The 13,753-nt window shown below is 31.3% G+C and overlaps 2 protein-coding genes across 2 annotated transcripts; both read right to left on the bottom strand.

Annotated features, from left to right (window-relative positions):
• Positions 1-2,137: 2,137 nt before the first annotated feature.
• LOC120254088 lies at positions 2,138-2,878 on the bottom strand. Its single transcript, XM_039262235.1, has one exon. It carries the CDS (start codon positions 2,876-2,878, stop codon positions 2,138-2,140), a length of 741 nt encoding a protein of 246 aa, XP_039118169.1.
• A 1,267-nt stretch (positions 2,879-4,145) lies between these two features.
• Positions 4,146-5,152, bottom strand: LOC120254092. Its single transcript, XM_039262239.1, has 2 exons — positions 4,819-5,152; positions 4,146-4,721 (listed from the first exon to the last, which is right to left on the bottom strand). The coding sequence occupies exons 1-2, from the start codon at positions 5,101-5,103 to the stop codon at positions 4,392-4,394; spliced, it is 615 nt and encodes a 204-aa protein (XP_039118173.1). The 5' UTR covers positions 5,104-5,152; the 3' UTR covers positions 4,146-4,391.
• Positions 5,153-13,753: the final 8,601 nt, after the last annotated feature.

The raw sequence follows: 13,753 nt of genomic DNA, 5'->3' as shown, positions 1-13,753 counted from the left end.
AAGTTTGTGGAAAAGAATTTAGGTTAGCATGATTACATTATAACTACAAACAAAAGAATTTAGGTAAGCATAAAGAGTAATGCATGTAGTCATGTCTTAAACAGAAACCTTATTTCTTAAACAGAAAACTTATTTTTTAAACAGAAACATTGATATTTAAACAGAAAAACCGATATTTAAGTGACAAATTAATCTTGACCACTCGTACATCTTTAAATTAAAACAATGATATTTAAGCAATTTTAAACGCAAAACGCAATATGTTAAACAAAAACATCGATAGTTAAACAAATGCAACCAAGCATAAATACGGTCGTTCTTTATTATATGGAGACAACAATATTTACATGAAAAATTTAATAAGTTTGTGGAAAAGAATTTAAGTTAGCATGATTACATTATAACTACAAACAAAAGAATTTAGGTTAGCATATAAAGTAATGCATGTACTCATTTCTTAAACAGAAAACTCATTTCCTAAACAGAAACTTTATTTTTTAAACAGAAAACTCATTTTTTAAACAAAAACATTGATATTTAAACAGAAAAACCTATATTTACGTGACAAATTAATTTTAGGTATAAAAACCAATTAATCCTGACCACTTGTACATCTTTAAATAGAAACAATGATATTTAAGCACTTTTTAAACGCAAAACGCAATATGTTAAACAGAAACATCGATAGTTAAACAAAGGCAACCAAGCATAAATACGGCCGTTATTTATTATATGGAGACAACGATATTTACATGAAAAATTTAAGTTTGTGGAAAAGAATTTAGGTTAGCATGATTACATTATAACTACAAATAAAAGAATTTAGGTTAGCATGAATAGTAATGCATGTATTCATTTTTTAAACGGATGACTTATTTTTAAACAGAAACCTTATGTTTTAAACAGAAACCTCATTTCTTAAACTGATACTATTAAACACTACATAATGCAACCATATCAAATTAAATGGGAAACATACATTATAAACATTACATGGCACAATGAGATTGCTTAACAACTGAAAAATTTCTCTTTCTAACATAATACTTTATAAACCAAACGAGCGAAAACAACACACAGAATGTAAAAACAAAAGAAAACTACACAACTTCTTCAATGGCATCCACCTCGCCTCAATATCTTAGAGCGCAAACTGATGAAATACCAAAGAGTTGAACGAGAGTTCTCTTTCGAGACAATGGTGGAACGAAATTTTAGTCCTTCACAAGATGCCCAGGCAATGAAAACTTTGGAAAGGGAAAAGCTGAAGAGGTGATGAGAGCAAATAAATGGTGTTAGTAATGGTGTTCTCTCGGGATTACACAAAGGAAAAAACCTCTTCCTCTAAAAGCGAAAAAATCATTGCACCCAAGGGCATTATAGTCAAACTATGTCGTACTTGGCACAACTTCCCACGCAAGGGATAATTTCGTCTAAAAAATTTAAAATTAATTCTGTCAAACACCGTTAGATGCTTGGGGGTTTAAAAATCATTATATTCAAAAGGAAGGGGTTTTTATGGATATTTAAATTTAGAGGGAGAAGCTGTGCATATTGTAAATTTTGGGGGTGTTTTTGGCAATTTTCAGTTTTTTTATTAGAAGATATATAAATTTTAAATAATATATAATAAAATTTTATGAAAAATATTAAAATAGAAGAAATGTTGCTCGTACATTTCACCCATGCGCATACTTTTGCAAGCCACATATTTTGTTCTGGGTTTAACTTGTTTTAATTTATTTTTAATTATTTTTAAAATAAATTAATATTTTTAAGTATTAATTATATATTTATTATATTCTTACTGATAATATAAATGTTTGTCATAAATGATCCTATCTTGTTTATTTGGTACGTGCACCTATGTAATTAGCACTCTTGACTTGGCTCCCTTGATTTTACCGCTAAATTCTCACCTCCTTATATATTTATTTATTTATTTTTTTTTTTTATTTTTGAAAAAAGTGGATGAACCACATGCGTTAGCAAAGAGCCAAAGCTTCTACAAAAAAAGCACCACCAGGAGTGGTAAGAGAAGAAAGACCAAGGTCCTACAAAAAGAAAAAGAAGAAGAGAAAAGAGAAGAAAGACCCTAGAGGAGGAGGAGATCCTTTAGGGGTACATGACACTAGCGCTAAGTCTCGCCCGGGGAATGAGGCCTCGGCGGCAGAACAGACTGCTCAGCAATTCTGGGGCTCAGAAACTCTAGACTTCTCTTGATCTTGGATACTGGAACCTCAAGTTTTGCCTTTTTAGGCTCCGGCGCTGCATCAAACCAAGAAATTAACATACGAACAATCTTCATAATGATGGAAACAGACGAGAGACAATTGGAATTAAAAATGCGTGCATTTCTTTCAAGCCATATATTCCAATTAATGGCTCTCACAAGCAAATCCCAAAAAGGAATTAGGGGTTTGGGAATCATTCTTCTCCAATCTCCCCAGAGATCCACGAGGGACCTAGGCCAATGGCGAACCCCAAAGAGTTGGCCAAAGAAAGTCCAAATATGCAAGGCAAAGGGACAGTGAAGAAGGAGGTGATCAGCAGTTTCAACCCCGGCATGGCACAACACACAGGCAGTAGATTGAAGGAGGTTACACCTGCGCATTGCAAGATTCTCGAGGGTTAAGATTTTGTTATCCCAAGCTAGCCAGTTGAATAGATTAATCTTTTTAGGACAAACACTTTTCAGGATTACAGGAGTTTTGTGACAACGCAAGCCTCCATCATTCAAAAAGTTATAGAATGTTTTCACCGAAAATCGACCATTAGTCGAAAGGATCCAAGATTTTCCATCATTCTCATTGGAGAGGTGCGCTACAGTGTTGTTAATAAGCGTGTTCCAATCAGGGAGGTTACTCAAGGGAGCCATAGGAAGTCTGCTCATAAAATCCCGAATTGAATCCTCTTTATTTTAACTTGATCAGATGTAATTTTGTTTAATTTATTTTTTTCACAAAATAAATAAGTCATATTGAGAATATGTACAAATATAGAATTAATATATCAATCGATTATGTCTTCTCAATAAGAACACAAACAACATATGCAGAGGATCCAATGTCAATAGACATAAAGGTTGTTGGCATGATCATCAGTAAATATTTAAAAGAGTGATTATTTAAATTATTTTATTATACTGGATGTGATAAATTATAGTTTATGTATATATAAAACTTTATATATTGAGAAGCACTTAATTATTTCAAAAAAAAAACTTACCCACAGTAAAAAAAAAAAAAACTTTGCATGGCTTGTGACAAGGACGGTTTTACTACATATGTTCGTGTACTTTTAATTTACTTTTCATGGACCTGTTATGCACCGCATGGAAGAGATATTGGAAATGGAATGGCCCAAAGCCTTCTGTACGTTGCTGCCTTCATCAAGGACATTCATAAATCTCATCTCACCATACTATAATAATAAAATATTTTTTTAATAATAATTGAATCTACTCAAGTTTCAAAATAGAAAAAAAATTATTTTTACAATTGAAATTATATATATATATATAATAAGTCATATTTATATAAATAATAATTGTATTGTAAGTTGGTAAGTCATTTTCCGGAGAATATTTATTATGGAGTTTTGTTTATATTGTTATCAATGAGTGAAATATTTATCTAATAGGAAAATACTTTTCCATTTTTGATGGTTGTTGTGTGGAGTACTATATAGTTAATATTATTATTGTTTGAGCTTAAGTACTAGTCTTCCGTATTTCCATACAAACGTTATAAATGAATTATTAAGAAAATCTTGGCAAAGTCACATAAGCCTGTTCATTATTAGTTGGTGAAACATTTACTCTCAAAAGAACGATCATAAAAATTCTCTGAAGAAAAACAGGATAATTAATATCATCAAATATAGAATGATATGTTCAAGATTAATTTAAGCTTTGATTCACATAATACCCAAATGCCTAGATGATCCCATCATACCATGCATAAAAAAGTTCTATAATATTCAATATAATTGATCTTCATTAATATTTCCATAGAACTTTGACTTTTTTGAAATATGTTTTCCATATAATTTTTACATTCTATTTTCACTATATCAATATTATCATTTTCCTCCTATATATATATATATAATTCACTAGTAATTCCAAGAAATATTGCAAGCAAAATTTATCATAAGCAGTCATACATTGCATGGGATCTATCCCTATGTCACCTTTCCATTTTCCATTGTCCAAAAAACATTCATTCAGTACACACAAAACATGCAAAACTCTGTGCACTTACCTCTCCAAAGATAAGCAAGCTAGTGATCATTAGAATAATTCCCATGCATGCACTACCTTAAATACATATACCATAATATATTCCATAACATATAAACAAAGCTTAAATATATCCTCTAACTTCAAGCTAGTTGAGAAGACTTAGGGTTTCCAAGGACTTGGGAGCAGGAGGAGGAGGAGAAGGATTGGTAGGAGTTTCAAGTGCATGAAGAGGATAAACATACTTGCAATTAGGACACGTAGGAGAAGACTTGCAAAGCATGACAAGAAGATGACAGTTGAAGCATGGCACTGCAATCATGCTGCTTGTTGTTATTATGCTTTCCTCCTCCTTCTTAATCATCTCCTCCATGCTTGAGTTTCTTGAGATGTTTAACTCTAAGTCTACCTTTCTTTCCTTTGGCCTGCTCCAACTCCTCTTTAGTGTTTCTCTATTCATGTAATACACTCTCCCTGACTGTAATAACAAACATGATCATCATAATTAATAAAATTTAAAAACAGATATAACTTATCTATATATCTATATATATATATATAAATATGTATATTACTTGTAGGTCTAAGCATTGCTCCCAATCAAAAGGAAGAGGATGATTGAGATGGAGTTCAATGCTAGCATGAAGCATCTTTCTCTTCCTACAAGAGTTAGCTTCTGACTCAGTGGAAGAAGTGTAAGTGTTGTCAGTGAAAGTAGAAAAAGAAGGAGCAAGAGAGAGCTCTGGATGATCATCAAAATTCATCTCTTCAAGTAAAGCTTTCCTCTTAGCCATTACTTTGATGTCTTCTTCTTCTTTGGAGGAGAAGAAGGAGGAGGAGATGGAGAAGAAGTCATTCATGTTAAGAAACAAGAGAAGTTTGGATACTAAAGAGGGTTCTTAAATGGGTCTCATTGAACTCATTAAAAGGAGGGCAGGCCAAGCATTAAAAGTGACAAGTAAAGTGACCTTAAATGCTTTAGAAAAAACCTTCTCCTTGCTCTCTATTCAAGTCTTCTTTTTTATGCATGTATATATTACCAAACTATTGACATCTTGATGCTTCTCCTTCAGGGCTTCAACCACCAAAATCTAACTCCTTGCTAATTGGATCTCCACAAATGCTCTCATCTCATTCATTGAGTTTTTAATTAATGAAGTTTAGTGGAAATTCTGTACTTTGTTATATACATGAAAATGATTTCATATTATGGAAAAATTAAACTTGCATTCAAATGCCAACTACCAATTGGTTGGATTAGGCTTGTTATGTCATTATAATCATTATTTCATGCATTTCCATGCATTGATCCTAATACAAATTTTAACACTGGTTTCAATCAATGTCATGTTGACAATTAGGGTTAAACGGGTCGGGCTACCCATTCCCGGGCCCTTATGTAAATCCGACCAAATGAAGCCCAAGCCCGAGTTCTCTATCATAGTATTCATTATTTACACTAAGACTAACATTACTTCGTATAATTCCGAACAAAACCTGAGCCCGAACCAGAGCCCGAGTTCGAGTTATTAATCAAGAGGTTTCATTAATTATATTAAGATATAATAATTAAATTAAATAGCCTGCATGAAATTTAGTTGACTGATGCATGTGGCCAGCTTCTCCTTCCATACCTACACCATTAACTAGCTTAAAGGTTATGAATTTGCTTCTTATGGATGTGCATTGATGGCCGTACCAATATTGCTCTGATATTCGCCAGACGAAAGTGATAAAGAGAATTCAGAAGAAGAAGAAGAAGAACAAGTTAAATGCTACAATGCAAAGCTCACCATCACCACCATCCTCCCTCCATCTCCTCAATCAAGTAAATAGATTTAATTGATAGCGTTTTTCAGCTATATCTTTTTGAACCAACACCAACACATAACATTAATTTCAACTATTAGACCATCTACTATTATCCTTTCCTATGTTCTCTTAATTATAACCGCATATATATATATATATACTGCTCCTCTCTCTCTCTCTCTCCATTTTGTCATTTCATTTGCATCAAATCTTTATTTGATGTCTAAATTGCAAGTGCAGCCAACTCCTCTTTATAGATATATAGTTTTAAGAGAGGCACTTAATTGAACCACCATAAGAATGAAGTGCATGTGTGTGTTATTAATTGCACTGAAATTTCAAACCATATTAGCATACATTAAAAGTGCTTGCATGTTGATGAAAGATGTTTCGATTTTGTAATTAAATAAAGTCCAAGTTAGAACTAGTACGGTTTTGTACACTGCTTGATAAATTAAAAATGTGAGATTTCTATGTTTCAATAATGATATTTTTCTAGTTGACAATTAATAAATGTGCACTCTTTTCATAATTAGTTGTTAGGTTGTGTTGGTGTTTAATTATGAAAGAAATTAAGGGGCCGTTTGGTTGGATGTAATTCTAAATACAGTGGATTTCTAATTACAATGTAATTAGAAATCTTGGTTTTCAAAAATCAGGTACGGTCAAATCTTGTGTTTGGTTAGATGTATGCTCGAAAATTCTTGATTATAAAATTTGCTTTGAAAGGATTTGCGTCTGACGGAAAGATCTGTAGTAAGTGTAGAGTCTCGCATATATGTAGTATATATATGTATAGTATATATGTATATATAGTATATATACATATATACATGAGAATATATATCTCGATAAGTACAGCATATGTGTGTATATATGTATATACATATATGTATATATACATGTCGTGTGATAAGTACATGCATGTGTATGTATGATATATACATATCTGTATACATATATGCGTCTGTGTAGGTGTATGTATATACATATACACATATGTGTATGTATACATGTATATATCTTATATAAGTATATGTATACATATGTATGTGACATATACATATACATATATGGGTATATATATATGTATATGTGTAAAAATATGTATATGAGTATATATATATATGTGTGTGTGTGTGTGTGTATATATACATATATGAATATATATGTATGTATATATATGTATAAGTATATGTATATATAATATGAATATATATGTATGTATATATATGTATAAGTATATGTATATATACATATATGTATATGAGTATGTATATGTATATGTGTAAAAGCTTTACTCGTATATGTTTATATAAATATATAAATGTATATGTACGCGCCAGTGTGTATGTGTATGTATCGCATGTATGTATATATATACATTGGTCAACTCTCGAGGATGGTTTCGCGATTTGGACATGAAACCAAATCTGTCAAAACCTATGTGATGTAATCCCAATTCACGTCAGGATTCTGAGATCTGGCTCAAACCAAACAATGGATTTCAGTAAATTAAAGTTTTGGTTTCATTAAACCAAATACACTTAACACAAACACACCCTAAGTAAAAGACAAACTTAATTTTCATATATAAATGTTTTTCTACAAAGCAAAAATTAACATGTTAATTCAAAATAAAAATAAATCATATTTATGTTTTTCTTTTATATAAAAATTGGTGAACCGTTACTTCATTGAATATAAAGTCAGATACAACAAGATAAACAAATAGAAACTAACATCCACTAAACATGGAAAAATTGAACCAAAAACAAGAAAAACAAAACAAGAGATATATAATAGGACCACGAAAACAATCAAGGAAGATGGTGTTCATAGCACAACTAGGTGGGGATGAAAAAGAACTTAGGCAAAGTTAGTGATGGTCATCTAATCTCTAGGATCGTTCACAAAGAACTCCAGAGAACTCAAGGTTTCTCTTAAAAAGAAGCCGCCAAATGCATGTTCAAGGGTTTTTTGTTTTTTGTTTTTTTTGTTTTGTTTTGTTTTTTTTTTTCCGAATCATGTCCATGTCCTTGCATTATTATTATTATTATTATTATTATTATTATTATTATTATTATTTTCATAAATTTGAAATTTCATCAATAAATTAATATTAAGTTAAAAACAAAAAATCAAATAATTAACAATAATCAACAGCATTGAACATTATAACAAATGTAACACTAATTAATTTATATAACAAGCTAACAAAATTGATCAAATTTAGACTTCATTATAATTAATTAAAACATTTTGAGATTAAAATTATAATTTTTTAAATTATAATTATAAACTATATATTTATTATAATCAAGATTTGAAATACCTAAAAATGGAACCAAATCAATTTGGTAAAATATGAATGTTAAAGTCCCTTATTATAACAATGAAATTCATTAGAATCAAGCCAGGATCAGGATAAATAAGGCTGGTCTCTTCTTTAAATATTTAACTTGGGCCCATTTGTATAAGGGATGTGATTTGTTGGTTAAAGGTATCCTTAAAACAGTTTGAAATGGAACTCATGCATGAACCTACAAGCAGTGTGGACCCAGGGAACTGAGTTCAGTACGAGAGCTAAATAAAAGTCGATACCATATTCAGTGCACCTTTTTAATTTTTCAGGTATTTTAGCCCCAACCACGAGCCTCTCCTCGTTCAATGACGCGTGCTGTAAAACCGACTCATCGAGTAAAAGGGGTTTAAGTCAACTATACTATAATTGTGATTAATGTTTTTGAACAATTTTTCAAACTTTATTAAAACTTAAAATTTAGTAATTTTTAAATAAGATTTTCAATGCTACACATTATTAATTTAATCTCTGATTATTAAAAAATCATAAAGTTTAGATCATTATTTTTCTTATATAATTTTTAAAATTTCCACGATTTTTGCAAAGAAAACCTTGTTTTTAATTACTAAAATTATTAAAAACCTACGATTCTGAACTCTAGGGATTTGGTATGATGAGCTTCACTGTCATCCGACTCCACAAACCACTCAAGCACATACCATTACACAGGTTGTCGGACCCGGGCCGGACAATGACGGCTAAGCCGGTCGGTCGATGTGTTCGGCCGGGTCGAGCAGGTTGAATCGGGGTCGATAATTAAATATAAAAATATTATAATAATTAATAATAAAGCAAATATAATATTAAACCCATAATTATATTATAAAAACCTACTCACAATTTGATATTTAAATTGATAAATTACACTTATATACGATAGGTTTTCTAATTATGTCATTTATTTTATATATTTTTAAATATTTACAAATTTAATATATTAATATATAATTATTGAACACCTACTCGATGTTATTTATTTATATTGATTGATTTTGTTAAAATAAATAAAAATTTAATTCACTAATTCTTATATCTCAATTGAGTTTTTATTTTTGTTTTTAGATTTTCTTATATTTTTATTTAATTAGAGATACTTTTAATTTTTATATTTTTATAATAAAATTACACTCATTTATTGTTTTATAATAAATTAAATTTTTAGAAATATTTACATAACAGCATTAATATATTTTATTTTTAAATGTTAATTTTTGTAATATATATTGTAATTCTATTTATTGATTATAAATTATAAATTAATATTAATAAATATACACGATTTGTGATTTTAATGAGGAAAATAATAATAAATTATTAAATAATGTATTAAAGCATTCGTGAGCCGATTGACCCGTAGGGCCAACTCGACGGTTCCCGGATGAACCGCCCGGGTCACCGGGTACTGCACCGAGATTTTTAATACCGGGCTCGATGGGAGTATCTCGAGTACAGTGCCACGGCGGTTCGATTTCCGATTGAACGGTAGGGGCGGTCACGATCAACGCGCAGCATTACGTATTGGTAAACGCAAAACGAAAATGTTATTAAAGCATTAATGATCAGTATAAAAATATTGATTGACGGCGGTTACTACTAAAGTTTTCCGTAGCCAGCGAGCTCAGGCTGCCCCATGGGGTCCTCGCCATACAAAGGCAACAACTGCAATAAAATAGAGTTATTAGTCTCTCAACTATTTGGGGTTGGCGTTTTGGCGGTATCATCTGTCCTCTCATACATTTGACTCTATCAAAATTCAAAAATAGATAAAACAAAACATAGATATATCATTAAGTAAATTTCATATGCAAAATATAGATTTATCTCTCTTCTACCCGTAATATTTTACCTAAAAATTTCTATATGGTACTTATCGGTTTTAAAGGACTCAGACGTCAAACGATCTTAATAGATTCTTCCCTAACTTACCAATGATAGGTTATACTAACAACAACTTTTATTTATAGGTTGCTGCAACATTCACAACTTTGAGGCCAAAGCACCAAAGATTGCAATAGAGAGTCAAGGAACTTAAGCTAAGAGTCAACTACATCCTTGGCAAACTGTGTAAGGTCTACAGCCATCTTCAGACAAATTATGTGAGCTCAAATTGTAGACTGGAACAAGAGAATTGCATCCTTAACCTGTTTGGTGAAGTTGATAACTGTAATGTTGAGCTAATAATTCCTAGAAACTGGATTCATTTGGAGGATAGATTTACGGTTGCATAGAAAACATCACACAAGAGACTCTATTTCACAAAGTTGGACCCCTAAGATAAATCATGAAGAGTATTTTTGTCAACTGGTTTTACGCTTTTTGATATGATATCTGTAGTTTTTTAGTTATCTTTCTTTTCCAGTTACGAGTGAAACTTTTTTAATAGCGCAAAAAAATAAAATAAAATAAAATATCAGTAATAGATGTTATTCCCAATCTAGCAATTTTGAATAAATCTATTTTTTTGATTGATTTTTTCCTAATAACACTTAAATTCTATCTTAATGCTCTCATTTCAGTCACATTCATCCTTTTTAAGTGTGTTATTCCTTAACCACCTAATATTCTGACCCATTTATTATAGTTGGCTTAACTATCTTTATATAAAATTTACTTTTCAATCTAAGAAACATTCTACGATTACATAAAACTCTATAAACTCCATTCTATTTTATTTAATTTATCTTAATCTTATTTGTAACGTATTTTATTCATTTTGAATTATAGAGTTTAATTAAGTGCCAAAATTTTTACTTCTACCAATCTCTGTGTCATCTATTTTAACTCTATTTTTATTTTATTTTTCTTATTATTAGAATTGCATTTCACATATTTTTCATGAAGTGTCAATTCCAACATAAAACTTTTGTTGAATATAAAATAAAATTTGAGCCGTAATGCATGTGCACAAAATAACTCTGAATATACAAGAGAGTGCAAGAAGGATACTCTTGCATGTCATGATACAATTATATAAAGTAATGTTTTTTATTCACTCTCTTGGAACTTGGGAGTGCGACCAAAAGAAATCGAACTCATGTCTCATCCAACAAGTGAACCCGAGGTACGACTGGGCTACAAGCCTGTTGGTCCTATGATAATTTTCAAATGATTATTGAAGTTCTCTTTTATACTAAATTTTGGTTATATATCATTGATCTCTTCTTAATTTTTAAATTTTTATTATAAACAGAAGGTCAGTGTTGTTTTTCTTTTATAATCTTTAATCATTGGTTTTTTATGAATCACAAATTTTAATTCGGTCTAAGTAAAATACTAAAAACCTTCAACTCATCATCATCCTTCATTAACTTAAAAGACTCATCATCATCAAGAAAAGCAAGCATAACATCAACCATATCAGCATCAATAGGCTTAGGCTTCTTCTATGCTCCTCATAATCTTTATCAATAAACTTATCAAAGAGACCCTAGCCCTAACAAAGCTCTCTTATTAATTAATCCCTTGCAAGTCTAACCACTAAGCCAAGGAATAAAAGTCACCAACATTAAAAGCTTCAAAAATCTTGGAGAACTCTCGAGCGATCTCTATAAACTGGTCTTTGCTCTACGCATGGGACTGTGGGAACCCAAAAGCTTGCTGATATTGCGGTACTAGTGTGCTCACCGAGGTTGGTAGAACCGCGGAGATGCGGAGAAGGAAACTTCTTAAAATGTTTGGATAGTTTTGTCGATCTCTCATCCCAGATGGCGCACGCACGCTGCATCGGCACGGGTAGCGTGGTTTAACAGCGCTGACTCACGCAGCCTTGTGCATTCCTGAATCGTTAGACTTCTCGCATACGTTGCTTGACTCAATTAGAGCAGCCTGAGAGAGAGAGAGAGAGAGAGAGAGAGAGAGAGTGCTGCCAGTTGAGCATTTGTTGCCTAGCGTGTGATCCCACGAAGCTTCACACCAGGTATTTATTTATTTATTTATGGCGGACTACGTATTTTCGCACCATCGCATCATTCGAATATACTGCGAATTAACCTGATCACGGTCTAGGTGAAAACAAAATTGACCTGGGTCATCATTTTCGACACAAAGTCAAAGGTTTCTGATCCCAAAATCGACAATTCGACACATAAGTTTCAGTATCACTATTACCGAGTATAGACCTCTGCAACGGGATCGAAATATAGTATGTTTTATTATATATATAAATATATATATTAGTTTTTATTTTTAAATTTTTTTATGACTCATTTGGTACGTCACCTCACCCAACAAGGGCACGAATGGTACATGTACATAAGTATAGTAGAACTAGTTTTGATGACTAATTGAGAAAGACTTAGGATTAGTCCCAAGGACATACTACTCATAATCTCATTTGATAATAAGAACTAGTACTGCATCCGATCTAACACTTTAAAAAGGTAACCATTTAAATCATTAATTTACTCAAATTTCCTGTGTATATATCTACCTAGCACTATATATATATATCACTGAGTTTTGAACGCTATTCAATCCAAAGTGTCATCACCTTCAAAAAGATTATAATAATTGTCTTCTATTTTTGTTTGGGTTCTTATAGAATTACTAAATGGAGATTTATAAGTATGAATTTAGAATAAATAACCATTTCACGTACTTAAAGTAATAATCAGAAATAAGGGCAACGACTTTAATTAGACACCACAAGGACTTGTGTTGGTCCAGAGCTAAGAAAACATTAATTAAGATGGACGTGGAGTTAAAGTGACGTCCCTAATCACAGAAGCACAGGTCGGCCCAAATTGGAGCCCAACGTTAATGATATTAAGTAAGGACATGCCAATTCCGCATATAAACTTGAATAAAGAAGTGTATAGATTGGATCCTGACAAGACAAGCTGGGCTTTTTGTTCTAGTACACCAGTACAGATGGGCTCCATATTACATATATATATATATATATATATAATAATCTGTTAGTTGATTTGACTAAATAAAATGTAAATTTTAAATTGTATGAAAGATCGACTTATGCACATATACAAACTTTTATTTTGGGTACTTCTACAGCTCAGCCATAGCACTGAGTATTTAGTGCTTAAAGGTGGATAAATAATAAATTGGAGTAGATGGAGGAGTGTAAGAATGTGAGTATAGATAAAAGCTTTATAACCTACAAAGTTTAATGGCAGTGCTCACGTCTAAGGTAGCTAACTTTAGTTTGAAAATGATAATATATATATATCATATAGAATAAATTCGCCAGAATAGTGTGTTTCAGTCTATTTTTGGCTTTTATTTTATTTTTATTTCATCAAATATGGCATGCACACTAGTGAAAATTTAATGCTATACACTTTGACTCCTTACGTGAGTTGGGATTAAAACCTGAT

This window comes from Dioscorea cayenensis, unplaced genomic scaffold, assembly GCF_009730915.1.
Source record: "Dioscorea cayenensis subsp. rotundata cultivar TDr96_F1 unplaced genomic scaffold, TDr96_F1_v2_PseudoChromosome.rev07_lg8_w22 25.fasta BLBR01000340.1, whole genome shotgun sequence".
Classification (NCBI taxonomy): Eukaryota; Viridiplantae; Streptophyta; class Magnoliopsida; order Dioscoreales; family Dioscoreaceae; genus Dioscorea; species Dioscorea cayenensis.
Note: the sequence above shows the minus strand (reverse complement) of the source record. Positions and strands in the feature narration are given on the sequence as shown.